Raw genomic sequence first — 27,919 nt, forward strand, 5'->3', positions numbered from 1 at the left:
TCGAACAGCCAATGTTCGGGTCGAACCGATGGTCGACCCGAACCGTTCGATCATCCCTAATCCTGATCACGCAAGTCTGATGATAAAGCACTGGTTTTGAGAAACACCCTACGCGTTACTGGAAATACCCGTCGTCAGGGGTGTGGATATGGGAAAACGTATGCATGAATCAAACAGAATAAAATAGAGATTATTGCGCTAACTTAAAAAATGTAAGCAGCTGACATCAATCGCTGAACTAAGGAGAGTGATAAATCAATACAAATACAAAAATATGTGCAGCGCTAGAAGAAAAAAATTCCAACAAAATAAATTGTCCAATCGCAGGAAGCATTCCACAAGTAACATAAACAATGGATGGTGATAAAAAGTCCAATATATAATGGTGCAAATCGTATATAAGTGCAGCAAATCCCGTCACCAGTGAAGGTAGAAATATATTGCGCTCACCAGATGGATGGGACCCCAAAACACCTTATAGTGTAGGAGTCAAACAGGCTTAAGAATGATGGAGTATCCCCACAGATTTTTCACCGATTCCAACGGCAACCATGCAAATCTCCGGTAGATGAAATAATTCAGAGATTCCCCTTCCACATGGTGGGTGGTAAAACCGAAAAAAATGGAGGGACATATAGCGTAATATTGCTAAAATCAATTTAATATCAATAAAGCTGATACACTTACAGACATCCGTGAAAGACAGGCATATAAGATGTAAAACAGCTGGGCTGACCAAGTCCTCTTTACATGTTTCGGCATAAATGCCTTTTTCAAAAGATAAAGTCAGCAGGTAGCCAGTGTTCATATATATATATAGAGGTAGAATTAATTGGGTACACCTGTAGGAAGTAGGCAGTGGACTGCATGGAAACCGGAAGTAAAACCGGCGTGCGTTCCAAGCCTCACTATGGTATAGCGCCAAAAATTAAGCCTATTAAATCATAAGGGGAAAATAAGTATTTAACAGGAAGTGATGAAATGCCTGGAGGGGATGGCATTAGCCATCGTACACCCCAAGCTTCTTTCTGGATTGTAAGACAGGATATGCTGACATCACATCCGGGACTGGGCGGAAGTGATGTCAGCGTCAAAACATCGAGGGGGGACGGCATTTAACCATCATCAACCCCAAGCCTCCATCTGAAATGTAAAACCGGATATGCCGACATCACATCCGGGATTGGGCGGAAGTGATGTCAGCAAGGCAAGGCGGACCGCTTTACCGGAAGTTAGGGCATATCAATGCACCAGGTCAACAAACCAGAAATGGAGACAACTCAGATTGGCCGATTCAGCAAATAGTGAATAACGCCAATAAGAGAACAAAAAAAGGAGGAAAATAAAAATAAAATGATGACGTTGTTATAGTTAAACAGCGCCAACAAAAGAGTAGAAAAGGAGGGGAAAAAATCGGTTTAGTTATCTAAAACCATAGTATATCATCATAGTGGGCTCATTTAAAAAATGAGAAACCAATATTTGGAAAAAACAAAAATGTCAATTGTCCACAGTTGAAGGGACATAATAACAAATTTTGTCTATACACAGTCCATAGTCTATCTCCATATTAGGTGACCCTTAATACAGGATATCTATAACAAAAAATAATATTTTTATTAAATAACTACATGATGTATACAGCCAAAAGACAAATGTAATAAAAATATTTTTAAAAAAATATCGTAAATAAAAATGATAAAATCACATAAAAGAACGAATAAGGATAAAGGGAACGTAAAAGGCTAATGATAGCCAGAAAGGCAGGTGGGAGTGGGATATTTAATACGCTAAGCTGTGTTTATAAAGGCGTTTATATCCCACTCTATATTCAACCCAAAAGGATGGTAGGACTTCAAAGTATAGATCCAGTATGTCTCTCTCCTAGAGACACCACAAATTTTTGAGCCACCCCTCCAGGGAGGTACATACTGGTCAATGACCTGAAATAAAGTGCCAGTGGGATCTTTATGGTGATAAAGAAGGTAATGTTTACCTACAGTATGCTTATCCTTGCCTGTGAGAATGCTCGTAATATGTTCATTAACACGCACATTAAAGGACCTAATAGTGCGTCCCACGTACTGCTTTTTACAGGGGCACGTTAACAAATAAACAATATGAGTAGTTATGCAAGTGGCGAAAAACTTGATATGGTAAAGACTCCCTGTGACAGAAGATTGAAAAGATGTGAATTTCCTTCTTTTATCACAATTATATTTGCACACTCTGCACTTCCGGCAGGGATAAAAACCAATAAGATCAGCAAAAAATGTTTTTGGTTTAATTGGTTCATCCGGTACATTGGGAGCTAATTGTCCTCTTAATGCAGGGGCACCTCTGAAAGTGACCGAGGGTCGTACAGGTAAGACGGTACCCAGAATGGGATCATTTCTAAGTACATCCCAATGTTTAGAAATAATTCTCTTGATGGAATTATGCTGAATAGAAAAATTGGTAAAAAAGGACCATTTAGCAAAGTCAGACTGGTTTTTTGTTTTATTTTTATTTTTAGACCCAGAAAGTAATTGTGCTCTATCAATCTGGGTTACTTCCATTATAGTGGACTCAAGAACATCAGAATTATAACCCTTAACTAAGAACCTATCCTTTAGCAGCTGGGCTTGTTGGAGGAATTCATGTTCATGAGTACAATTCCTCCTAAGTCTGATGAATTGACTCTTAGGTATTCCACCCAACCAAGCCTTGTGATGACAGCTGTCAACAGGCAGGTACGAGTTACGGTCTGTGTCCTTGAAAAAAGTACTGGTGACAAACTGATTGTCCACTATGGAAATATTGAGGTCTAAGAAATGAATATTAGTGGAACTATATTCAAAAGATAAATGGATACCTCTCGTATTATCATTCAAGAATGACATGAATGTCTCGAGAGATGAGGTGTCCCCCTTCCACAGGAGGAGGATGTCGTCTATATAACGCACCCAGAGAACCAGCTCGGGTGCGTCATAAGGAAAGACGACATCCTCCTCCCATTTGGCCATAAAGAGGTTGGCCAAACTAGGGGCGAACTTCGTCCCCATGGCCACACCCCTTTGTTGTAAAAAGTATTGGTGATTAAACCAAAAGTAATTCCTTCCGGTAGCAAATATCAACAGATCTAGAATGAAATCTCGATGTGAAGGAGAGATAGATTTATCTGTCTTTAAGAAGTGGTCAACAGCGTTTAAACCCTGATCATGAGGGATACAAGTATAGAGCGAGGTGACATCTGCTGTCACCATCAGATGTTCACCTTCTAACTTGATATTTTTCAGCCTGTTGATAACATCACAGGTATCCTTAATGAAGGAAGGAGTGTCAATAACCAGCGGTTGTAGATAGAAATAAATGTATTTTCCAATACGTGATGTAATAGAATTAATGCCGCTAATAATAGGGCGACCGGGAGGATTTACCGGGTTTTTATGTACTTTCGGTAAATAGTACATGACTGGGATGCGAGGGGCTTTAGGAACCAAAAAAGACCTTTCTTTCTTGTTTATTAAGTTCCTTTCATAGCCTTTCTCCACCACTCTCACCAATTCCTTCTTGAAAGAAGTAGTAGGGTTATTTTGATATAGGTGTCCTGATCGCCTAGGATTCTACCCATTTCATCATAGTAGTCCTGTTTATCAAGGACGACGATACCGCCGCCCTTGTCTGCAGGGCGCACTATGAGGTCTTTATGTTCACACAGAGATTTTAGACCCTTTTTCAGTTGAGGCTGTATATAGGGTTTCTTAACAGCTAACTCAGCAAGATCTTTAAACACCAAATCTTAAACACCGCCACTGATGGAGCAACCGGACCAGGGGGGTTAAATAAAGATGGATTTGATAATCCAGAATGTTTAATAGAAGAGGTATATTCATGTGGTACTTCAGTTCTGGGTTTTGACAGAATGTACCTTTGTACATTTATTTTGCGCACATATTTGTGGACATCGATAAATGTACTAAATTTGTTAATGGGTTTGGGTGGAGCGAACTTCAAACCTCTATCCAAGGTGTATAGCTCATCAGGACTGAGTTCCACCTTGCTAAGGTTGAAGATACCGGATCCAATCAAGTTTTTATTCTTTTTTCTTTGGATCCGCCACCCCCCTCTGGTACCTCGCTTGGATCCGCACCCCTTTTTCCCTTGTTGTGTTGCCGGGGAAAATCCCATTCATGACTGGGTCCTGGGCGTGGCTGGTTATAATTAAAGGGTGAACTATTTTGATGGTCATACTCCTCATCGTATGAACGAGACTGATCATCATGTCGAGGTTGTTGCCTCAAAGGAGAAAACCTATTATGTGTGTTCACGTTATATGGTTTAGCATATGTTTGTTGAGGGTAAGGTCTAAATGGAGGGGGAGAGAAATGTCTTTGATAATTCTCATTGTGAGACCACTGTCCCCTAGGGGAATCTACTGGATGAGGAGGGTACCAGTTATTCTTAACAGGGCCTCTTCCATGTGGTGTTTGTGGTGGATGGTTACCCTTCCAATTCGGATTTTTTGGATTTTTTCCTTTTTTATGGGGGGGACCCTTGTTTTTTGACTTCTTTTGTGTTTTGGGTGGAAGAGAAGTTTGAACAAAGGTAGCCCCAGGAGCATTAGAAATCGCATGGTCCGTCTGATTGCCATCATTTGGATCACTATTCAGTAGATTCCTTTGCCATTGAAAGACAGTACGGTTATCATAATCGGACATGTCTCTCTTAAACTTTTTTTGTTTCTTAGTTTTTTGTTCCCTTTCCTCTTTCTTTAAATACTTTTGAAGATTTTCAGAGAGAGTTTTGTACTCAGCTGTGGTGTTAAAAGGGGTAACCTTTTCTTTTAACTCTTTAATCTCCTTATCTAGGGAGGTTAATTTGGTACGTTTAATATCAACAAGATGCCGCAATAACTGTAAACCAGCATTATTGAAATAATCGGACCAAGCCTCTAAGGCTGAATCGTCTGATTGGGGGGATACCTCCCATCTCAGGCTTCTCGGAACCATTGATTTAGAGATATAATATTCTAAAAACGCAATGTCCCATTCAGAATGTAATTCTGACACCATAAGATTTTTAAGTCTTAAAAACAAACCGCCAACCTCAGTATCGGATTTGGTGGAGATAAAAACTCCATCAGTAATTACAGTTCTATTAGCTCTGTATTCAAAGACATCCATTGCTGGCATGTTCAAATCAAGAGCGATAAAAAACTATATGTAAGTGACACAAAGAAAAAACTATGTGTACATAAGTGAATTAACACATCTTGAATCGCTTTTCTGTAATAAAGGATATAAAAGTAGTAACGTATGCAAAAAAGTAATATATACATTCATTTTCTATGCGTTTACATATTGGGACAAAGTCATTTATGACAGATTATGTCAGCTGTATTTGTGAGCACGTACCATGGGTTAATTCGCTAACCCCATAGAGATGGAGTGTGGATCCAGGAAGTAGGCAATAAGAAGAAAAGACCAAGATGCAACATCAACAGATAGTTTAGAAAGGTAGTCCAAAAGTGTCTCCAACACAGGTCCTTGGAGAGCCAAAATGTACTATATTACCAAAAGTATTGGGAGGCCTAGCCTTTACACAAACATGAACATTATTGGCATCCCAGTCTAATGCTGGCCATACACTAGCCGAAAGATCGTTAAAAAATCTGTCATTTTGGTCCGATCGTTCGTTTTTCGTCCAGTTATTGGGATAAAAAAAAGTTTTTTTTAACTTTTCAGAGCCGAAAAATCAAAGGAACAGTTTTGAAAATCCGCCGAACGAACGATAAATTGAAAGGTTAATGTGTTTCTTGGCCAACCTGTTTGCACTAGGCATATGTGACAAACTGAACGAAAAACTGATTAATTTATGTCAATTGAACGATTTATCGTTTGAAATTCGGTCATTACATGATGGCACGATTGTCTGCTCTCATGGCCGATTTTTTGTTTTTCGAAAATGAGTTTGCCCAATATTTCGGCTAGTGTATGGCCAGCATTAGTCTGTGGGGTTCAATATTGAGTTGGCCCAACCTTTGCAGCTATAACAGCTTCAACTCTTCTGGGAAGGCTGTGCACAAGGTTTAGGAGTGTGTCTATGTGAATGTTTGACCATTCTTCCAGAAGTGCATTTGTGAGGTCAGGCACTGATGTTGGATGATAAGGCCTGACTCGCAGTCTCCATAGTTACATAGTTAGTCAGGTTGAAAAAAGACACCAGTCCAATTCACCCCGAAGATGTTCTATCAGGTTGAGGTCAGGAATCTGTACAGGCCAGTCAAGTTCCTCCACTCCAAACTCGCTCATCCATGCCTTTATGGACCTTGCTTTGTGCACTGTCTATTATAGTGTGGGATTGTTTTTCAGGGATTGGGCTTGGCCCCTTAGTTCCAGTGAAGGGAACTTTTAAGGCGTCAGCATACCAAGACATTTTGGATAATCATGTTCCCAACTTTGTGAGAACAGTTTGGTGATGGCCCCTTCCTGTTCCAACATGACTGCGCACCAGTGCACAAAGCAAGGTCCATAAAGACATGGATGAGCGAGTTTGAGGTGGCTGAACTGACTGGCCTGCACAGAGTCCTCACCTCAACCTGACAGAACACCTTTGGGATGAATTGGAGCAGAGACTGCGTGCCAGGCCTTAACGTTCAACATCAGTGCCTGACTTCACAAATGTGCTTCTGGAAGAATGGTCAAACATTCCCATAGACACACTCCTAAACCTTGTGGACAGCCTTCCCAGAGCAGTTGAAGCGGTTATAGCTGCAAAGGGTGGGCCAACCCAATATTGAACCCTACAGACAAAGACTGGGATGCCAATAAAGTTCATGTGCGTGTAAAGGCAGGCGCCCCAATACTTTTGACAATAAATAGTAGGTTAATATTTTTTTTTTCTAGTTTTCCAACATCTAGTAGCAGTTTTGGGCCACTGCAACTAGATTTTAATGTTTGATTTTGTTTCCTTTTAAGCTACTCCTCCTATTAACTACTTGTTCAGTCCTAACTAGTCCCTCCCTATTTCTTCCATTGTTCCCTTAGTCAGTGTTAGTACTTCGCAGAGACAGGGCTTTGTAAAGTCATTGTCTTGATAAGATGAAAACATCCTCTTTACTGCAATTACTTAAAGTAAAAAAAATGTTAGATTATACGTGTCTTATTGAAGAGTTAAGCTGCTTATGGCTAGTGCCAAATCAGCAGGTGACCAATACTATCTAGACAGACTGGGTATTAGGAGGTATAATCATGGCCAGAAATATTGGCACCCCTGCATTTCATTCAGACAATGCACCACTTTGCCCAAAAAATTTACAATTACAAATGTTAAGGCATTCTTGTGTTTATTTCTTTTGTTTGTATTGGTATGATAGAAAAAAGTAAAAAAAAAAAACATTGTAAGAAATAATTGCATTGCAAGTTTGATGCTCCTGTAATTTGTAATTAAACTTACCCGTATCAATTAACAGGAAAAATCACACAGGCAACCAGTTTAAATGGTGAAAAATTGACTGACTCAACCTTTCTGTTGTGTGTCTGTGTGCCACATGGAGCAGACTGCTTTAATTAAGATATGTAAAAACAAATGGCAGCAACTCACAAAAGCAGATGGTGATAAGCTGACATGGATGTAAAAGAGTCCACCGGGTGGTGCCATCCCTCTGAAAGGATGTACAGCGTGCAGTGAGCTGTGGAGCCGTAGATCACAGGAGAGAAAGTGGCCGGCCTTTATCTCAAGCTGTTCGGATCTTCCAGCAGAAACTGACACAGCGGTAGAGGGAGGAAGGGTCACGTCCGTGACACAGCTGGTAACCCGGAAACTGGAAGATGCACAACGCGTTTCCGAGCATGCGCCAAGTCCGCCGTGGACATGCACGCTCTTTCCTCAGGTGCAGGATTAAAGATCGCACTGCCGGGTGTATATGAGGCTGAGTGAGTCACTAATTGCTGAACCAATGGGTGGGAACCAATAAGTAAAAAAGTCCTCCATCACGGAAATAGCTATTGAACACAGTGGGGACTGAGAAAAAAAATGGTATACAGCTAAAAAGCTATCTAAAAACACCATAAAATTATATATAGAATAGCATACAAAGGAGTGAACAATACACTCATAAAAGGTACAGCCATAATAGGTATGTGTATACATACAATACATAGGTAGTATATGAATACATCTATACACCAAAAATTAAAGAATAAAGAAAAATAAAAAACATAAACCTAAAATTAAAATAAAAAATAATAAGATAAAAAAAATAAATAACAACAATCAATGTAAAGTGAACAAAGAAAAAAATATGCATAATAGACACCATGATCTAAAAAAAAGAGATAACTGGGACGAGGATAAAGAGATACAAGATATTTAAAAGAAAAAAAAAAGAAAAAAAAAAAAAAAATTATATATATATATATATATATATATATATATATATATATATATATATATATATATATATATATATATATATATATATATATATATATGTGTCTGTGTGTGTGTATATAATTCACAGTATGGTATTAACATCCAATTCCATACATTCATTTTGATCAATTTTTTTCACTATATCATATTAACCGTTCACTGGTATACAGTAAGTTGTGGGTTTATGAATATTTGATATTTATTATTTATAAATATATATTAATGTACTGGAATATAGGCACTTTAAGTCAGAACATATTTGCACCAGCACTTTTCTCACATGCTTCACATGAGATTCTAGTTCATAATCACTTAACATCCACCATTTGAAACATTTTTCTTATATATTATAACCAAAAATAATTTTTTAAACAGACGTTGCGCCTAAAATATTTTCTCACTTTCTACATAGTCTGCTATGATTTAATTTACTTATTCTTAAAATAATTTTCCTTTCACACTTTGTACACAAGTGTTCTAGGCGCTGGTTCCTTCATTAATTTATCCAATTCCTTGTTTAACCCTTGAGGTGCAAGGGTGTCAAAGGTGTATATCCAGTATGTCTCACGCATACATAGTCTAGCGAAATGTTCAGCCTCTGGCAACTCCTTAGAAATGGCTTCGATCACCCAAATTGTAAGGCCCATAGTAGATTTGTTATGAGCTTCTACGAAGTGTCGCGGTGCGCTATGCTTATCGCACCGGACCTCAACAAACCGGCGATGTTTGCCGAACCGCTGCCTAACTGGTCTAATAGTACGTCCCACATAAAGTAACTTGCACGGACATGTAAGACAATAAATAACGTACTCCGTAGAGCAATTGAAGAATCCTCCCAAAGTGTAAACCTTGTCCTTTGCATGTGAAATCTTGCTGACCATGTTGGACAAAATTACAAATCTTGCAGAGTTTCTTGCGGCAAGCAAACCTCCCTTTCAATGGGACCATACATAGAGGATTTTTGCGGGGCTTGACACCATCTGATTTTGTGAGTTGCTGCCATTTGTTTTTACATATCTTAAAGCAGTCTGCACTCAGAGCGCTTTTCTGTTTTTTTTTTTTTTTTTACATGTTGCTCCAGAGTCTTCTCCCTCATCTCTGAAAAAAGCTGCCTGGTGCAGCTGAACTTTTTATTATTTACTTTTATGAGACCTCTTATTGGACTTTTTATGGTCATTATATATTAATGTTTATGCTATGCGGAGGGACTTCTAGCGCCTATGTTTGTGTTTTTTTCTGTTCTTTCCAAGAATTGTCTGAGGATTGGAGAACAAAAATTTTGTGGAAAATATTTCCCGGTTGAAAACCTTACCGAATCTCCAGATCAACTTTTCTAAATCCCATGCATTTAATGTCTCCCTCCCACAAACTACCTTACTACAATGTTAGAATAACTTTCCCTTTGGTTGGATACAAGATGCCATAACCTACCTTGCAGTCAAACTTCCCTCAAACTGATATGTACTATATTTTACACTGTTCTATTGGGTAGCAAAACATTAACCACTTAAGGACCGGAAGGTTTTACCCCCCTTCATGACGAGGCCATTTTTTTGCGATACGGCACTGCGTTACTCTGACAATTGCGCGGTTGTGCAATGCTGTACCCAAATAAAATGTCCATTTTTATAAAAGTCCAGTGGCTTTCTCCTGCTCTGCTTCTGTTATCAGCATGATAACTTCGGACAAGTTCTCTGTTAACTTAGATAAAATTAGGCTGAATTTTGTGTTGGGGTGGATACTATAAATAGATTAGCAGAAAGCTGGTCTATTCACAGCACAGCTCTTCATGTTTCTGCCTATGTGGAGAGGGGGTGTGTGCCTTTCCTCCAATCGGCTGTCTCATAGAGTATGACAAGAATCCACACCCACAGGTGAATCAGAGAAAATTCCAACAGGAGGTGCCCATTCTAAACACTATAGAAAGCTGAAGACAGCACATATACAAATAAAACTTATGTGGGAGGATTGATTGGTCTCATCTCTGTGTATCATCTGATGCTGTTCACTTCACTGGGTGTATGTGAGGGTTTACATCCACTTTAATAAAAACTCATCTTAAAATGCTTTTACTTATGCCTGAAAAGTCCATTCCTTTAACTTTTGATCTTCCTTGATAACTAATAGGAAGTGGCATAGTGTATCTATTTGGTGTCCAAGGTACCACCCTGTGAGGACATCCATTATAATTTTCATTGTTGAAGGGGATGTCCAAAATCTGACTTGTATATTAGTGCAGACTTCTGGGAAAATCAGTGAGCCAATTACACAAGCCAGAAATAACATTTCTGGGGGGTTCTGTATACCATCTGTGTACAGAACGCCTCTAGGTTGCCATATTGCATTACAATTTACATAAAATTACAGAACTGCAGATTCAAAAGGAAAGATAATTTTTAATAACATTCAATTACAATATGATTTGTGTAGGAATTGTATATGGTTGTTTATATATATATATATATATATATAAATTTTTTCTTCCTTATTATTATTATTATTATTATTATTATTATTATTATTATTAAGGATTTCTATAGCGCCAGAAGTTTACGCAGCACTTTACAATATTAGAGGGAGACAGTACATTTACAATACAATACAATACAATACAATACAAGAGGATTAAGAGGGCCCTGCTCAGAAGAGCTTACAATCTAATGGGGTGGAGGAGGTGTTACAATAGGTTGTAAGAGTAGGGAATGAGCTGATGGCAGATTAGTTGGCGGTGTGATAGGCTTCCCTGAAGAGATGAGTTTTCAGGGATCGCCTGAAAGCAGCTAGAGTAGGGGATAGCCGTACAGGTTGAGGTAGAGCGTTCCAGAGGATGGGAGAGGCCCTGGAGAAATCCAAGAGACGAGCATGAGAGGAGGAGACAAGGGAGCTTGAGAGTAGGAGGTCTTGAGAGGAGCGGAGAGGACGGTTTGGGTGATATTTGGAGACAAGTTTGGTGATGTAGCTCGGGGCAGAGTTGTGAATGGCTTTGTATGTTGTTGTTAGTATTTTGAAATTAATTACCCTTTAAAGTGAACCTGTTGCATTGTGATTCCTATGCGAAGCACGGATCTGCTTTAAAATTAAGATTTTCATCAGTGTATTCTAAAGAAAAAATGGACTTGCACATTTCTCTATAATGCACATTTGGAAACCTAAAAGTAACATGCAAAACTGCATGGCAAGTGAAATGTATGTCCCTCTAGTACACCAACCCTTTTAACCGCTTGCCGACCGCTGCAAGTAGATATACTGCGGCGGTCAGCCCCGGCCAGGCAAAGTGACGTGTATATATAGGTCACTAGCCTGTGACCGGTTTGTGAGCCAATAGCGGGCGGGCGGGCGAGCGCCCGCCCCGTTCACTGAAGAGTCCGCGCGTGTGACCGGCGGACCCGATGTCCGCCGGTCACACTACAATCGTCGGTAGAGCGGGAGAAAGGCGGGCGTCTTATGTAAACAAGCCGCCTGTCATTCTCCCCTGTGTAAAAATGGAGATCAGACGGTTCTACTATGTAGAACCATTGATCTCTGTTTTTACAATAGTAGACCTGTCCCATCACAGTTAGAAACACGCCCCTAGGACACACTTAACCCCTCCCTCTCCAATACAGTTAACCCCTTCCCTGCCAGTGTCATTTTTACAGTAACAGTGCATATGTATAGCACTGATTACTGCAGTAATGTCACTGGTAACCCCAAAAGTGTCAAAAATGTCAGTCAAGGGTCCGATCTGTCCGCCGCAATGTCGCTGTCCCGCAAAAAAAATCGCAGATCGCCGCCATTACTCGTTAAAAAAAAAAAAACACCAAAAATGACAAAAATCTTTCCCTTTGTTAGTAAACGCGATAACTTTTGCGCAAACCAATCAAAATACGCTTTTTGCGATTTTTTTTTTTTTTTTTTTTTTTTTTTTTTTTTTTTTTTTTTACCAAACATATGTAGCATAAAACAAATTGGCCGAAAATGTTAAAAAAATTTGATTTTTACATTTTTTTTTGGGGGAATTTCATATAAAAAATGTGAAAAATATTGTTATTTTTGCAAAATTTACGCTCTTTTTTTTGTTTATAGCGCATGATTAAAAAATCGCCCAGGTGATCAAATACCACCAAAAGAAAGCTCTGTTTGTGGGAAAAAAAGGACGTGAAATTAGTTTAGGTACAGCGTCGCATGACTGCGCAATTGTCAGTTAAAGTCACGCAGTAAAAAATCGCAAAAAAACCCCTGGTCAGGAAGGGGGTAAAATCTTCCGGGGCTTAAGTGGTTAAAAAGTATCTTCTGCAATGCATGTAAAAATGAAAGGCACTTCGATATCTTTTCTCTGTTACAGTTATGGGAAACCAAAGTTATGCAGTCCAAAGCAACGGAGGGATTCTTCAGAGATCACTGTAACGTACCTCAGTTTGTTCTTCAGTTGCCACAGCATTTGCATCAGTCTCTTCATGCATCAACAGGTTGGCTGATTTATGTTGTTTTTTTTCCCTTCATATTTCTACCTTTTTATAGATCTTAAAAGTTTACCAATAAGGTATTATACACCCATCTGTCAAAAATAAATGGCTCTGATGGAAGCTGATTCTCTTTTAAATCTTGGGGCATGCGCTAAGGCAAATGTTGCAGCACATGCAACGCCCCTCTATGACTAAGCTCCGTGGCCAGGGTGAAACGTGTTGGAGGTGTGACGTGGATGGAGTCGGGGTTGAGGCTGCGCTTACTTTTCATACAGGGTTTTGTGTGATGTGCGATATTCAGGCCCATCATCCTTTTTCTGCTTGCAGAGCACTGTGTTGGGTATTAATTAAATCGATGGCCATGTGTTGTGGTGCGCTAAGGTGCTTTGCAGTGCAGGTGTAATGTGGAGATGGATTGGGGTGTCATTAAAAATGAATGGCACCACACCAAACCAGTGTAAAAATGGCACCTTACTGCACGTTTCCGTAACATGCATGTGTATATGGGCCCCAATTGCAGGAAAGTGAAGCTGAAATTATTTCGTACCTAGTAGCAGAGCCTGAAATGATGAGGAAGGCCTTTCTTACACCTTTGACTCAGGGCCCCTGGTAGTGAGACCATAAGGTACAGGAGTGCAGAGTGACACTAGTGCCTGTAGGTCTTGCCAGTAGCAGAGTGGGTATCCATACCAGGCAGAAGAGGTCATCCATAGTCTTCAGTAAGGCAGGCAAGCTGGTAGACAGCTGCTGGATGGCAGACTAAAGCAGGCTGGTACTGGTGACAGTGGGTAGGCGAGACATGCACTGGCAGCAGACTGCAGAACAGCAGGATGTGTCAAGGAAGCAGAGTCAGGCAAGCCAGGTCATACACTGGCAGGATGGATCAGGAGCCGAGCAGGCAAGGGCGTGGTCTGGGTACAAACCTGGTTAGGAAACAAAAGGGTAAACATGGCAGCCACCAAGAATCCAGCAAGAGAAATGTCCTAAGCATCAACCACCAATATGCTCAAAAGTCACTTAGGTAAAAGTAGCTTCAGCCCAGCTCCTTCCAAGCCAGGGCACTGATGCGTTTCACCACACATACAAAAGAATTCAGAAATAGACAGAGGGCACACCGGCCTAGTGCATTATCTTAAAAAAAAAAAACTGCTTAATTTGATGAAAATTCATACTCGCAAATATATGCTTGACAAAGGCATATCAACTCTATGTAGCTATAACATCCAGAGTCTCTCATAACAGATGTGACATTCTCCGTCAGAACCAACTAAGCTCCAAGGTGCCAGTTACCTGGATTTGCCAATACCAAGAGCCTAGAGCGATACCTTTGTGGGACCGACCTCTAAGCACAGGAGAGTGGTGTGTTGTATTTGTTGGCGCGTTTCACCCCACCAATGGGGCTTCATCATAGACCTCCATTGCGAAGTGCTGTGGGGGGGCTAAACACGTAGTAGGCATCGCCTGGACTGAGCTAGGCAGAAGGCTGCTTTTACTTAAGTGACTGTTGGGTATGTTGATGTGTGGCGCTCGGGAAATTTCTTTTGCTGGATTTCGTGCACAGAGTCAGGATGAGCCCTCCCCAGCTATTAGTACCCTTAATATGAGCTACTGGATGGGCTCAATGGTGAAGGAGTTTGGAGCAGCACCTACAGTTTTCTGAATCCGGTTCAAGGCAGCCAGGAATCTACCATTTGTAAAATAAGAAGTGGTAATGGCAGTTTCGTTATCTTACAAACTGTTTTCTTTAGGGATAAGACTTTGTCTTCCTAATTGCAAGAAGTTTATGCAGTGCAATCTAAGGCCCCACATGGTGACATTGAAATTGATTTATTAAAGGCAAATAGACTTTCTACTTTGCAAGTGCAGTTTCACTCATTTTTCCCAGAGCTTAGTGAATGTGGTAAAGATTCACCTTGTAAACATAACCCACTCTGGTGCAAGGGGAAAAAAAATGCATTTTGCTTGTACATGTTCAGATGATGGAAATCAGCAAAGCTTCACCACATTCATCAAGCTCTGGGGAAAATGAGTGCAACTGCACTTGCAAAGTCTATTTGCCTTTTAAAAAATCAATCCTGTGCCCTTATTCTCCTGGCTTTAGAATACTCCTGATTCTCCTGGCTCTAGGTTACTAGGCAGACCTACATAAAGCTTTGATTTGTCTACAACTGGAGAGCACCAAATATTCTTCATTCCTGAGGGTCCTACATGTGTTGCAGGCAATAGTAGCTTTAGGGATGAAGTCTGCACAAAAGGTTCTCTCAGCAAGATGGTAGGTGGGCATGTAGGTAGGTAGCCTTCTGTGTCTTTAGCTAGCACCCGGCTGCCCAGGTCAGGGGGGCAGGGTTAATGTTTTGCCTCCTTTCCCAGGTGTGTTCGTGGGCTTTCGCTGGGGTCCAGCCTCCCTCCTACGTCCCATGTCCTATAAAAGGAAAGCGGTTCGGATCATAGGGGGGCTCTGGGGGACACTTGGAGAAACACAAGGGGAACTACCCTTAAAGACTTGCTGGGACCTGTGGTCTGCTCTGGAATGCCAATTTGCTGGAAGAACCCTGGAACATGGACTTTTTATAGCACTGCCAAGCATGGACTTTCTCAAAGAGACTCCACCTATGCAGGTCACCTGTGGCAGCCACAGTTAGGTTCAGTTAGGAACAGAACGTTATTTCAGGTTATACACGTTTTGCCAAGTTTACAGGAAATGTTGACTCAATTGCTCAGAGCCCAAAAGGTTATTCAAGGGGTGCATGTGAGGATTTGACACATAAACAAAGAACTTGGGTCCTTAACCACAGTAAGCAGTATGTGTAACATCACTATGGCATAGGTTCATAAATAACAAGGAGAAACCACAACCAATCTTTTGGCGTGGTACCTGGTTGGGTGATCAGGTCATAGTCGTAGCTTTCTGTTGCCCATTAGCTAGCTATTCTTACTGTACCCTCCATTAAGATCAGCAAATAGTCAATCGCTGCCTGGAAAGCAAATTATCTGAATACTTTTTGTCTTGTTTTTGAAGTCTAGCTACCATCGTCACCTACTGCTGCACTCTACTTACTTTCCTCCCACCCAAAATTAATTAAAAATGTCTCTTGTTCTCCTGGCTCTAGGTTACTACTTCTAAATATTTTCTTTCTAATTTCCACTAAGAAAGCATTGGCAACAGTTACAAAAATGCATACCTCCTACCCAAAAAACCCCTAAAGCACCTTTTTATATTTTTAGAGATTTTTAAATTCAGTGTTTTTTTTCTGTTAAACTCATGAATCGTTAGCAGATGACATTTTTCATTGCTTATTCTGTTGTTAATAATCACCCCCTCCCGTGCTCTACATGTAATTTTTAAGAGAAACTGCTGGAATGAAGTTATAGGGTTATGTTTAATGCCCTGTGTAATCGTATAAATAATTTTTAAGCAATGCTTTTTAATATCATTCAATAATTCATCAAAGCACATTTTGCTCTTTGTGGAGTCAAAAACAAACTGTGAAAACATTTTGCAGATTTATGGGGTTCATACAAAGTGCAAAAACAGTTCATATGAACAGCTGTGTTCTTGTAAGATACAAGTCGTATGAGAAAAAAATCAGAATGTTTAAAGTAAACCATTAGTTTGGTTTAGATATCATAACAAAAATTCTGTCCTTACATTGCTTGACAATGAAAATTATTTATTGTGCATTCAGATTTAATGAAAAATTATTACTTTACAATGTTGGTCTGCATTTTTTTTTTCCTGTGCAATGTGTCCAGTCTATACACTATCGTAAATCAACTTAAACTCTCAATTACATCCTTTTTTTTTTTCGTTAGTGTTCAGTGGCTCCTCATAAATCTTAGATTCTGTGGGAATTTGTTGAACAAATCAGTTAAAAATAATTTCATAATTTACTATTTTTAAAGCTCAGAGTAAAGGATTCTTTGGTTCTGGCTACTGGTTAGGAATTTAATTCCAGTTTCAGATTACTGGACCTTTTTGCTGTTCTTCTAACATTTTAGGCCTTATGCACACTGGGTGTGTTTTTTTTTTTTTTTTCCCTTGGATGCCTTTGCTCTAGAGGAGGAACAAGACCACTTACAAAAGGTGCCCAAAACTGTTTTGCATGTGTTTTTATGCGTGTTCATGCACGTTTGGTGTTAATGCATTCTATTATATGCAGAATATTAATTTCTTTTTGCCCATTAGAATGCATTTATAAGGAGTAATAAGGGTTTCTGTAGGCACTACATCCTGGTAACATGGAACATTAGAGGGTGTTAAAAAGATGGATTTTCTTGGGGCCAATACAATCGCACAATATAATAAAAAGCAGAAGTCTTTATTAGAAAATCAAATAATTAAAAAGCATTAAAATTATACAAAACACAGTATACAAAAGAATGGCCTCCCTTTACTCAACCCCTTCACGCCAAGGTAATGCATACAGTACATGTGGCCTCGCTGGACTAGGCTTTTTTTCCATGGATTCACATAATTGCACATCTGTCTTTGTACTGGGAGCGCACCGCACTGAGACCAGGGTCTCAGTGGTAGCCCTGGGCCCTGTCTTAATGATCGGGACCCGGATCTCCTGATTCCAGGTCACCTGATTGCTGGGATACCCCCTGATTGGCTATCACAGTGATCAGTCACTGTGAAGTCAGCCCCGTGTTTTTCTCTTTGTGAATGGAGGGGGAGATGAATTGTATTTAAAATAATAATAATAATAAAAAAATAGCTAGATCAAGGTTTGATCTAGGTTAGTGCCAAGGTTAGTGTTTGGGTCAAAGGTCATAGTATATTTTGGGGAGATTTTTTTTTTTTTTAAAGCATTTTTTAAATTCATATTAGTGACCGTGTCCATGTGTTTTAGGTAGGATAGAAAAAAAAAAAAAGCAAAATGTGCTCTGTTTTTGGGCTGTACTATGGGTACATACAACTAACACACAGATATGTGGTATCACTGTGATCGTCTGGAGCAGGAGAGTTTATTTTGGGTTGTTCTTTTGGTGGTAGGGTATGGTAGTAACAAGAAATATACAGCTAAATTTAAAAAAATATATGTTTTTGTTTACTATTTTGGGCCAGGGTCCTATAATGAGAGAGAGAAAAAAAAAAAAGGAGATAGCCATTACAATTTACCATCATAGTAAAGCCCAATTTATCTTGAAAAAAATAAGTTATAATCCACCTGCATGTACAAAGTAGTTGTGATGATATGTACGGTTTTACTAACTCATGTCAGAATTGCATTAGACTTTAAGATCTGTTTTACCCTTAGGTGTGAAGGGGTTAATATCTGCAGGGACAAGAACCCCACTGCTGGGTAATGATCCCAAATTGTTCATTCAGATGATTTACAAGTTGCTGGGGGTGTCTCCACCGTGGATGATACTCAACGCGTTTCGCAGGGAGCTCTGCTTCTTCTTGCATGAAAAAATACATAGAGAGACCTTTTACAATTACTAACAATTTTAGCAATACAAAGGCCCACCAAACAAAATGAGGATCCACAACCAAAGAGGGTCATCTAAATGTACAGTTTGAGGTCATTACCCAGAAGTGGGATTCTTGTCCCCAGGGATATTAACCACTTCAGTACTGGGCACTTTCACCCCCTTCCTGTCTGGACCAATTTTCAACTTTCAGCACTGTCACACTTTGGATGACAATTGCGCGGTCATGCATTACTGTACCTATATGACATTTTTATCATTTTTATTCAAAGAAATAGAGCTTTCTTTTGGTGATATTTAATTACCACTGGGTTTTACATTTTTTAGTACATAAAGACCAAAATCTTTGAAAAAAAAAATAACACGTTTTCTTTATTTCTGTTATTACATTTTTCAAATAAATTATCCTTCTTCATAAATTTAGGCCAAAATTTATTCTGCTCAATTTCTTGGATGATAATAACTCAAACTGGTGTTTATTATTTAGTCTGTAGGAAAGGTAGAGTCCACAAACTATTTTATATGCCGTATATTTGAAAAATGATCAGTCACATATGTACTGATGGCCTATCTTATTTCTTGAGTCCCAAAAATGCCAGGATAGTGCAAATATCCCCCAAACTATCCATATTTGAAAAGTAGACAGTCCAAGGTATTTAACAAGAGGCATGACAAGTAATTTTATTGTAAATTTTTGGGAAATTAAGAAATGTTTGTTCTACAATTTCTTTCTTGCATACTATCGCCAGTACAGTACAGCATCATCATAGAACTAATGTAGCAGTGATCAGCGCCATTGACTGGGGCAATATGTTATTAATAATATTTTTTTTTACAATTTTTTGTTGTTAATACACTGTGACCAGAGCAACGCAGTGTACACCTTATATTTACTTATACCAATGAATTTCATTGGTATAGGCAACCATTTTCACTGAATGAAACTGATTCATTCAGTTAGTATTGTTGTGATTAGCTGTGATTGGCCACAGCTAATCACATGGTACTGATTGGCTGATCACTGTGACCAATCACAGCTAGAAACACAGTTGTACATAATGGATAGCATGAAAGGAAGCCATCTATTGTTTACAATTGTCACGTTATCTGCTGTGATTGGTCACAGCAATAACATGGTACCAGCAGTGGGCTGGTACAGTCAGGTGGACACAGCTGGTAACAGATCACGGCCATGTATCGGGAGGATGTCATACGACATCCACCTGGAACGATGAAAGTCTAATCCAGTCAACATTTTGCAATAGGTTGGGCGGGACGTGGTTAGGTAAACAGAGGCAATGCTTTTGTACACTGTGTTTTGTATGGGTTTAATGATTTTTAATTATTTATTTTGTAATACATACCTATGTTTTTCATTGTGATTTTTTTTTTTTTTGGCACCAAGAAAATCCCTCTAATGTTCCATTAAAATGGACTAACGCTTGAACACATTTTAAACTGTCTAGTATTAATGCGCATTTATGTGCGCTTTGCGTTTTTGCTGCCCAACACTCTTCTTTTAAACATGCAAATGATTGATTTTTTTTTTTCTGCCTCTAAACGCTCCTGTCTCTAAATGCCTATGTGTGCATGGACATGGAGGCAAACATGGAGGGGCATTTGGAGACAAAAAAAAAAAAATTAAACACCCTTAAATGTGGCATTTTTTGACGCCTGGTTTGCAAATATAAACAATATGCATGTACAGTACAATATTTTCAGTATTAGTTAAGTAGCCAAGTAATTAAGGAAAAATTAGACCATTTTCTTTCTTCTTTTTTTAAAGGGCCAGGTCAGCCACAATTGATAAAATACCTGGGTGTGTTTTAGAAATGTTAGTATTTTCCTACTAATATTTATTTCTCACTTTTTATTTTTCAGTCCTTCAAGGAAATAGAAACATTTCACATTTTACAGGAACAGACATAGTAGGTGGTATATTTCTTGGTGAAGAATTCTTATTTCCCAGAGTTATGAGGTGCAAAACATTTGGTAGACGTTAACCTACGTATCAGTCTCCATCCTTTACATGGCTTACCAACTAACATTCCTATATCAGTCAGGCTTTCATTCGCTAGTCACTAATGTGAAGTCCATCTCAATCTACTAGGTAATCTAAGGCAAGCCACAGGTTGAAGGAAAGAAAAACGCTTGATTCCCCTATCAACACAGTCAATGTTAATGGGGGAATGCCTCCCACAGCGCTATTGTGTTTTGCCAGCGAGGGGACTCGTGGAGCCTTCCTGGCTGTCGGAATACAATGATTACTACTAGCTGCTATAGCCAGTGGCAGTAAGCACATGAAGAGATATCTGACAGATTGGTTGTACCCAGGTCAATTGATTGATCAACTTGGGTACAATCAGCCTGCCCAAACATGAATCGAAATTCGGCTGGTCCCTGCTGAACCGGCCAAATTTAGAATTCATACATACTGCACAGTGAGTGAATGTAGCCACCCTCAGACAGGAGGTGCATTACTGGTCCAACCACCTGGTGGAAGTAAAGAAAAAAAACAAAACCGAAAACTAATGCTGTCATAACATTTGACTAGTAAGCTGCAAAATATTACATTGTGTTGTTGGGTTTAATTACACTTTAAATTAGAAGACTCAACACTGCAGGGCTACAGCCTTGTCTGCTATGTCGATATGTGTGATTCCACTACTGTATGGTGTAATTCCATGGATTTAAAGGTGGTGTGATTTTTATTTTAGTGAAACAAAGTCATCCTCAATCCAAGACAGCAAGGGTTGCCTCCCCCTTGGGGATCCCCAGGTACCTGGTGGGATCCCGTGGGATTCCCTTATTTTGACACATCATATTAAAAGAGAAGTTCAGCATTCCCCCCCCCCCCCCCCCAGAATTCCACTTATTTAGGTGGATGCAGCTTTGGTTAATGCTATGCATCTGTCCTCCGACCCTAAGGCTGAGAACCGAGCGATCCAACACTGCCGATCGCTCGGTTCTCATAGCTCCGTGACTAGAGAACTGGTGACTGTCAGTCACAGGTTCTCTGCCCCCCCCCCCTGCTCACTGAAGTGCTGGGTTATGGAGGGGGTGTGTGCGGCTGGCTCAGGCTCTCAGCAGCTCACTGAGAGGCTGAGCTAGGTGCAGGTCCAGGGTTGTGGACAGATCCCGACCACATTGTTGAGATCTTGCCTTAGCCTGGACCATCTCTGTGATGTCAACCGTCACAGGAGTGCAGAACAAACTGCAGAACCTGTGATCCACAGGAGAAGTACAGCCAAACAAGCTTTGGCTGTACTTCTCCTTTAGCACCCACACAGGTTGTAATACGCACACCCACACAGGTTTTAACACACACACACACGAGTTGAACTGGATGGACTGATATCTTTATTCAACCCTGCCAACTATGTATATTATGTCACCCTTGTGACATCGTTGACCTACTAGTGAAATAGTATACTTACGTACAGTATAGTAGTTATTTTTTAGGGAAGTTATGTTGTACATAGGACAATTAGCTTAAAAACAATGATCTGGTTTTTAAAGGTTGGAAACAAAAGGGTAGACTTGCTGGTGAAGCAGGCAAGCTTAGATTAAGTATTCATGTTCATTTACTTCACAGTGGTTAACTAATCATGCAATTTGTTTTTATACTTTAAACAAATTTGCAGCTTTTTAAAGGGGAACATTTTTTTTAACCCCAACCAATGGGCATGATTACAAGATAGCTATTTGTAGACCTTTAAAAAGCATACAAGATGTGTGGACACCATCCCAATTGACATAAACACAAATTCCCTCAATTACACATGCATACTTGTTTATGTTAATAAACAAGAAAGAACAAGCAAACCTTTCTCACATAATCCTAGGGGAAACCAATGCGACTGCCTGAAAAGGTCAATTGAGCTGTTTTCTTAATGTTGGCAAGGACTTTCTGCTGTAGTTTGCTGATACCGGTGGATATGAGCAATGTTGCACATTCATATCGGTGATGTGGAGCAATAATATGAGCTAAGCTTTTGGTATTGAAATGTTTTCTTTCAAAATACAATTTTGCAGGATTTATAATTAGATGTAGACCCCAATTGTTTAATTTTTTTAGTGCAATTTTGGTTTATCTAATGATCAAAAACTTTTTTTAATGTATTTTCAGCATTCAACAGGGTCAAGCACTACATTTACTTTACCCCATGGTATCACGTATCCAATCCACCTACCAGCTGGAATGACCGTGCAAACTGCTTCTGGTAAGTTGGTCTTTTAGGATAACAAGCATATTTCTCTCAATAGTGGAACACCCCAATACCCCCTTCTCATTCGTGATGGTGCTGTCTGAACGTGCCATAATGGACTTGCAGGTAAATCCAGTCAGTCAGTCAGTAAATCCAGACAGTCCTACTGGGGCATCACTCCTAAATATGGTTTAAATGTAATAAATAATTAATTGTAGTCATTTCTAGCATACCCAGTACTAACCAAGCTTGCAGATTCATATTACTTCATTCTTTTTACACAGGAAGCCCAACCCCTCTCACTGAGAAAGAAAGAGGGGTTTCCCATAGGTGGAAGATCTAGAGAAAAGATTTAAACCTGGCCATAGATGGGAAAAAATTTGGCTGGTTCAGTGGGGGCCAGCAGAATTGCAATCCCACTATGGCCTTTCCTGCTCAAAGGGAACGTGAATGTTGGAAAAACTTTGTCCATCCACAGCTGTAGCTACGGACCAGTGTATTCTGACAGCAGAGAATACCTGCTGTCAGAATAAGTGTTGGGCAAGCAGTTCGGGTCAAGCATAAGTTCACCCACCGAGTGCCCCACAATGCACTGCGCGCTGTATAATGCATTCTAGGGCCATAATTGGTTGAAGCAATGTACCTGGGACCTTTTGCCCTGTGTTGGAAATAGATGGAGCGGGGCTCAGTGATAGCTGCTTAGTTTGTTATTGTAACTCTGAATGTAGAGTGTGTTAGTGTAGAGTGTGTCAGTGGTGTAGTTTTTTAATAGCATTACATTACATATAGTGCTGTATACACATTTTTTTGTTTGTACTATAATTTGGCTTCTTCACATAAGGCTTGCTCACTGTGGTGCAAAACTTCTTTTTTTTTCCATCCAAAGTCTGCCAAAGTGACACCAGAATTTAACCAAAAAAATCTCTAATCTTGTTCCGAGTGCACTAAATTGTGGCCTCATCATACATCAATTTTAAATGTCTTTTTTTTTTTTTTTTTATACATGTCAGTTTTCCTGCAGCAGGCTTTATACCCAGTATAGATGCGCCACTTTACACTTTACTTTCACTTTATTTAAAGGAATGTTTCATTTTTATTGTTTCAATTTAAGCATCAATAAAATCACGGCTCCCTTAAAAACCTCTTCTTAAATACATTTTTTTGCATTGATACCTGGGCCCCCGTACCCTTTTTATGTCCATTAAGTTTTATATAAGCCTTTAAAATGGGGACTTTTAATTTTTTAAGCTTGGATCCCATAGACTTCAATAGGGTTCACGGTTCGGGTTCAAAATTTTCCATGTTTGAGAGTTCTGGTGCGAACCAGGGAGTGTTCGGCCAAACTCTAGTCAGAATACAGTACAATGGCATGTGAAGGATTTCTTTATCCACATTACTTGTATGGATTGCGGAATCCTTTTTTTTTTTTCCCATTTGGCCCACTGGCTGAATGAAAAAGAAAAAAAACCACTAATTTGTGGCCAGCCTAACTCTACCTGATATTATCCAGAAGTATTACTAGCCTGTTCCAAGTATATTTCATTTCTTGGATTAAAGTATAAACCAGAACCCAACTCCAGGCACAAAAGCTCCCATTTAACTATACTCCTCACTATCTACTAAGGATGCAAATCTACTTGTGTGCATTAAATACCATGGCATAACCAGACATTTCTTTGTATAAGTAGCAGGGACATCCTCACTATACTGCACATAGCAACTGTGAGTGGGACCCAGCAGCTCCACCCACTACAGGTTGCCTGCAGGAAACTTCATGGAGGTGGACACAAGACTAGTCACCCTACACAAGGGTCTCAGCCAATCCCCAGTAGAAGGCTGGCAGGCTAGACTTGCCTCATAAATAGGCATAAGCCATGCCAGCAGGGGGAGTAGGGTGGAAGATAGACATGGAGTGCTGAGGTGGCCCTCAAGGGTGCCTTGGGCCAGGACTCGGGTGCTGGAAGGATCCTGCCATAACACACAGGGAAAACCCTTCCTGGAGGCATGGGAGAGAGGACAGCAGGAGCAGGTCAGCACTGCTGGGAGATCTCCTGAGAGTCAGACAGTTGGGCTGGTGAGTGTCACTCTAGAGGACTATAGTGGAGAAGTTGGCTTGAAGGGCTAGTAAAAAGGGGCGGCTGCAGCCAGGTGGGTTGACAGTGCCGGAAGAGGTGGTGGAGGTGGTGCTGGGATCAGTAGCCACAGGAGGTAATGTGCTAGGTGTTTCACTGTATTTTTGCTACACTACAAGGGGCCTTGGGTTCCTGCCTGTAATGGGCCATCGCTTACACCTCTGACTGAGAGCTTTGTCAGATATCCAAACAGTGATTCACTTGGGGTCTGCAAGCAAGTGTGTGCTGGAGGAAGAAGTTGGAGCTGTATATAGACTGCAGACTGAAGAGTGTCCCTGGAGATGTTTATTGAAGTTTGCTAAAATCAAGTGGGCATCCCATAATCTCCTATCCAAGATATTAACCCTCAATAAATAACAATAGAAAACCAATGTCACGGACTATTTTTTTTTTTCTTTTTTTTGTCACTGACTATTTTTTGTCTCTGGAGTGCCTGTGAAAACTCGGTGTGCCTGGCTGTGCAGGGTGGGGGATCCCAGTCTACTTTGCAACTCCTTAGGGGGTGCACTACATATATTTGATGCTTTAATATTTCTTTATTTAAATTATTCTTATATTGTTTTATATTATTTTTGTATAGAGGGGGGTCTCTTCTATCGGGGGTCCTAGGGCAGTTGCCCCTTTTTCCCCCTTATAAACCCGGCGCTGTCTGACGCCAGCCGACAGCGTTATAACAAACCTAGGTCACAGGAGTGCGGAAATAAGTGCAAGCATGTGACCCAGAAGAGCAGTATGACCACAAAAGCTCTTTTAAACCAGTATTTGTTTAGCATGAATTTCAGGTTTACGTAAGCTAATACCAATTACATAGTTTGCTGATATGAAATTTTTGTTTGTGTTTTTTAACTTAGGACAACTTTACAAAGTAACTGTGCCAGTAATGGTAACTCAAGCACCTGGAGCACCAAGAATTATTCAGCAGCCGGTTCAGCAGTACTTTCAGCACATCAGCCGTCCTCCCAAACCAGCCACAAGCACCCATCTGGGTGGGGAGGTTCAAGGTGCACAAAAATGGCAGCAGCCGCACGTGACTCAAGCCAACAAGTTTAATGAGGTCAACGGTACACTTCAGGGCGAAAACACTTCGGATAATAATTTTGGAAATGCTAATGGAGGGCCATTTATTCAGCAGACTGTTGATATGCAGAAGCAGCAACTTGTAAGTAATGTGCTTAATCAGCCATTGAATGGTTTAAAAGAAAATAATTGTAATGATATGCCACCACTGCTGTTTAGTCCCAAGCGGACGGAATTAACCTTGGCTGATAACTCTGAATCTTTGCTGAATAACTTAAACATGGCTCAGACAGTTCAAGGACAGCCAGACAATGACTGCACAAGCCTATTAAAATCACAGGTTGCTGATAACATCGTTGAGCTGTTATTGCTGGATGACGAAGATGACAATGGGAATAAAAATATACCACTGGACAAGAACACCACAAGTGTACCAGATAAGGTGAGTTGTTGGTCTTGAATGAGCAAAGTCAGGTGAGGCTTATTTTATTTGCATTTTTATTTCTGCTGCATTTTTTATCTGAATGTCGAGCACTAGTTGCTATAAAAAAAGAGCCTGTGTGGTTGGAAGTATGGAGTGGCATCCATACACCCACCCAACAGTAGAGGTATTCCTCCACCTTTGCATATTGGTACTGACTATTATGCTATCATTTCTCTTCTCCCTCAGTATGCTGACATGTGGCTGGGAAGGGGCAAACAAAGATTCTGTGCAAGCGTTTAACGTCATTTGTTGGGTCAGGTTTGATCCACTTGCTGGCTTTTTAACAATATTTGGGCAATTTGTGGCAGTTTTTAGGCATTCTCCCAAGACACCCCTGAAGAACCCAGAATGCACCCTGGTTAAAATAAAAAAAAAAAAAAAAGGCTGATCTAGCCTATGTCGTATGTGTTTCCTGGGAGGAGGAAGACCGAACCATTATTCTTCCACTAGACTTGTGACCGTAAAGCTGTATACTCCGCAATCATTACTAAAAACCTTATGGATAACTAAAACACTAGCATATCACATGCAACAGGTTCCACTGTAAAACTACTGGTTTGGGTCGATTTGATTTTAATGTTTTGTTAAAGGTTGTCATTTTAAACCAATATGTTATTAATTTTTTTGTACTACAGACTTGTAGCCAGGTGTAGTCTATTTTCTCCACTGCAGGTGGTGTTGAACCGCATTGGAAGTGAAGAGGAAAAAGAGGGAAGATGAACACAGTTCCTTCATGGTTTCCTGGGTCACTGGGGCAGCACCCTGATTAGATACTGACAGCCCATCTTACTCTGGCTGCCATCTCCGGTCAGGCAGAGTCTACCTTAATAAAGTTGACTCAACCTGGAGTGCTGCCAATTCCTTTTCCTTTATCAAGTTTTCACAGAGGCGAGCCAGGGCATGCACCAGTGTGAGTCATCAGGCAATCACACCACCTTGAGCAGTGAGTTCTTGTCTCTTCAGAGTCTACCTTAGACCCTGGCTTCTGGGTTGGTGTGCATTTAGCGTGTGGATAATGGACACCCAACTGTCAGGGACAATATTAGCGGCAGGGAAAGGTTTCAGATTGGTAGGGAAAGCTTAGGGACCCATCACTCTTCTTCCCCACTTGGGCTTGGACTGGCTAGGCTGCATTCTGTCCCTGAAGACAGCACTGACTGGTTTTGGATAGCGTGTATAGCAGAAGTTTCCTTTCAGGCACACTATCTCTTACTGAAACCTCGGATGTAATTGTCACTGTTCTAAATAATTCACTTGCATGTACATTTCAGCTTGAATGTAATGATCAACCTTGAACCTTCATCATCTGCTGATTGCCGCTCAGCAATGCGGCACAGGCCTCTAGCTGCAGTGCACACTTGCCCTCAGAAGGAAAATTTAAATAGACGGCTGAACATTCAGTTTGTGCCTGATCAATAGTTTTTTTTTTCCAATTTAAGACAGATGTAAAATGAAGTGCCACACCACTGCTAAGAGGTCCAGATAAAGCTTTATTCCAACAAATGCCAGGGGGACAATCCAACGTTGGATTGTCCCCCTGACTTTTATTGGAATAACATTGTAACTGAATATCTTAGCAGTGGTGTGGTTTCCATTTGTGTTACATTATACTACAAGCCAAGCAGACCATAGAGATCCTCTAGGATGTAAAAGCTGCCTGCCCAAGAATCAGATCATTTACATCAACATCAGTACTTTAAGGTAGCCGTGAGATGACCCTATGGGTCCAGCGTTATTTCTTCCACTTTCCTCAACAACTGGTTGGTTTCTCTGCTCATGCTC

At 40.2% G+C, this 27,919-nt stretch overlaps 1 protein-coding gene across 1 annotated transcript in view; it reads left to right on the forward strand.

Moving 5' to 3' along the window:
• The window catches only part of GTF2A1L (general transcription factor IIA subunit 1 like), a gene marked incomplete at both ends in the record, with an annotated part of 141,187 nt that overhangs the window by 16,119 nt on the left and 97,149 nt on the right, over positions 1-27,919 (forward strand). The window contains 4 exons of the mRNA XM_082252352.1: positions 12,740-12,863; positions 20,178-20,224; positions 22,426-22,519; positions 25,488-26,095. Of these exons, the coding sequence (XP_082108478.1) occupies positions 12,740-12,863; positions 20,178-20,224; positions 22,426-22,519; positions 25,488-26,095 (873 nt within the window). The remainder of the gene's footprint in view (positions 1-12,739; positions 12,864-20,177; positions 20,225-22,425; positions 22,520-25,487; positions 26,096-27,919) is intronic.

This window comes from Pelophylax lessonae, assembly GCF_965119305.1.
Source record: "Pelophylax lessonae genome assembly, chromosome: 3".
In the NCBI taxonomy this organism is placed as follows: Eukaryota; Metazoa; Chordata; class Amphibia; order Anura; family Ranidae; genus Pelophylax; species Pelophylax lessonae.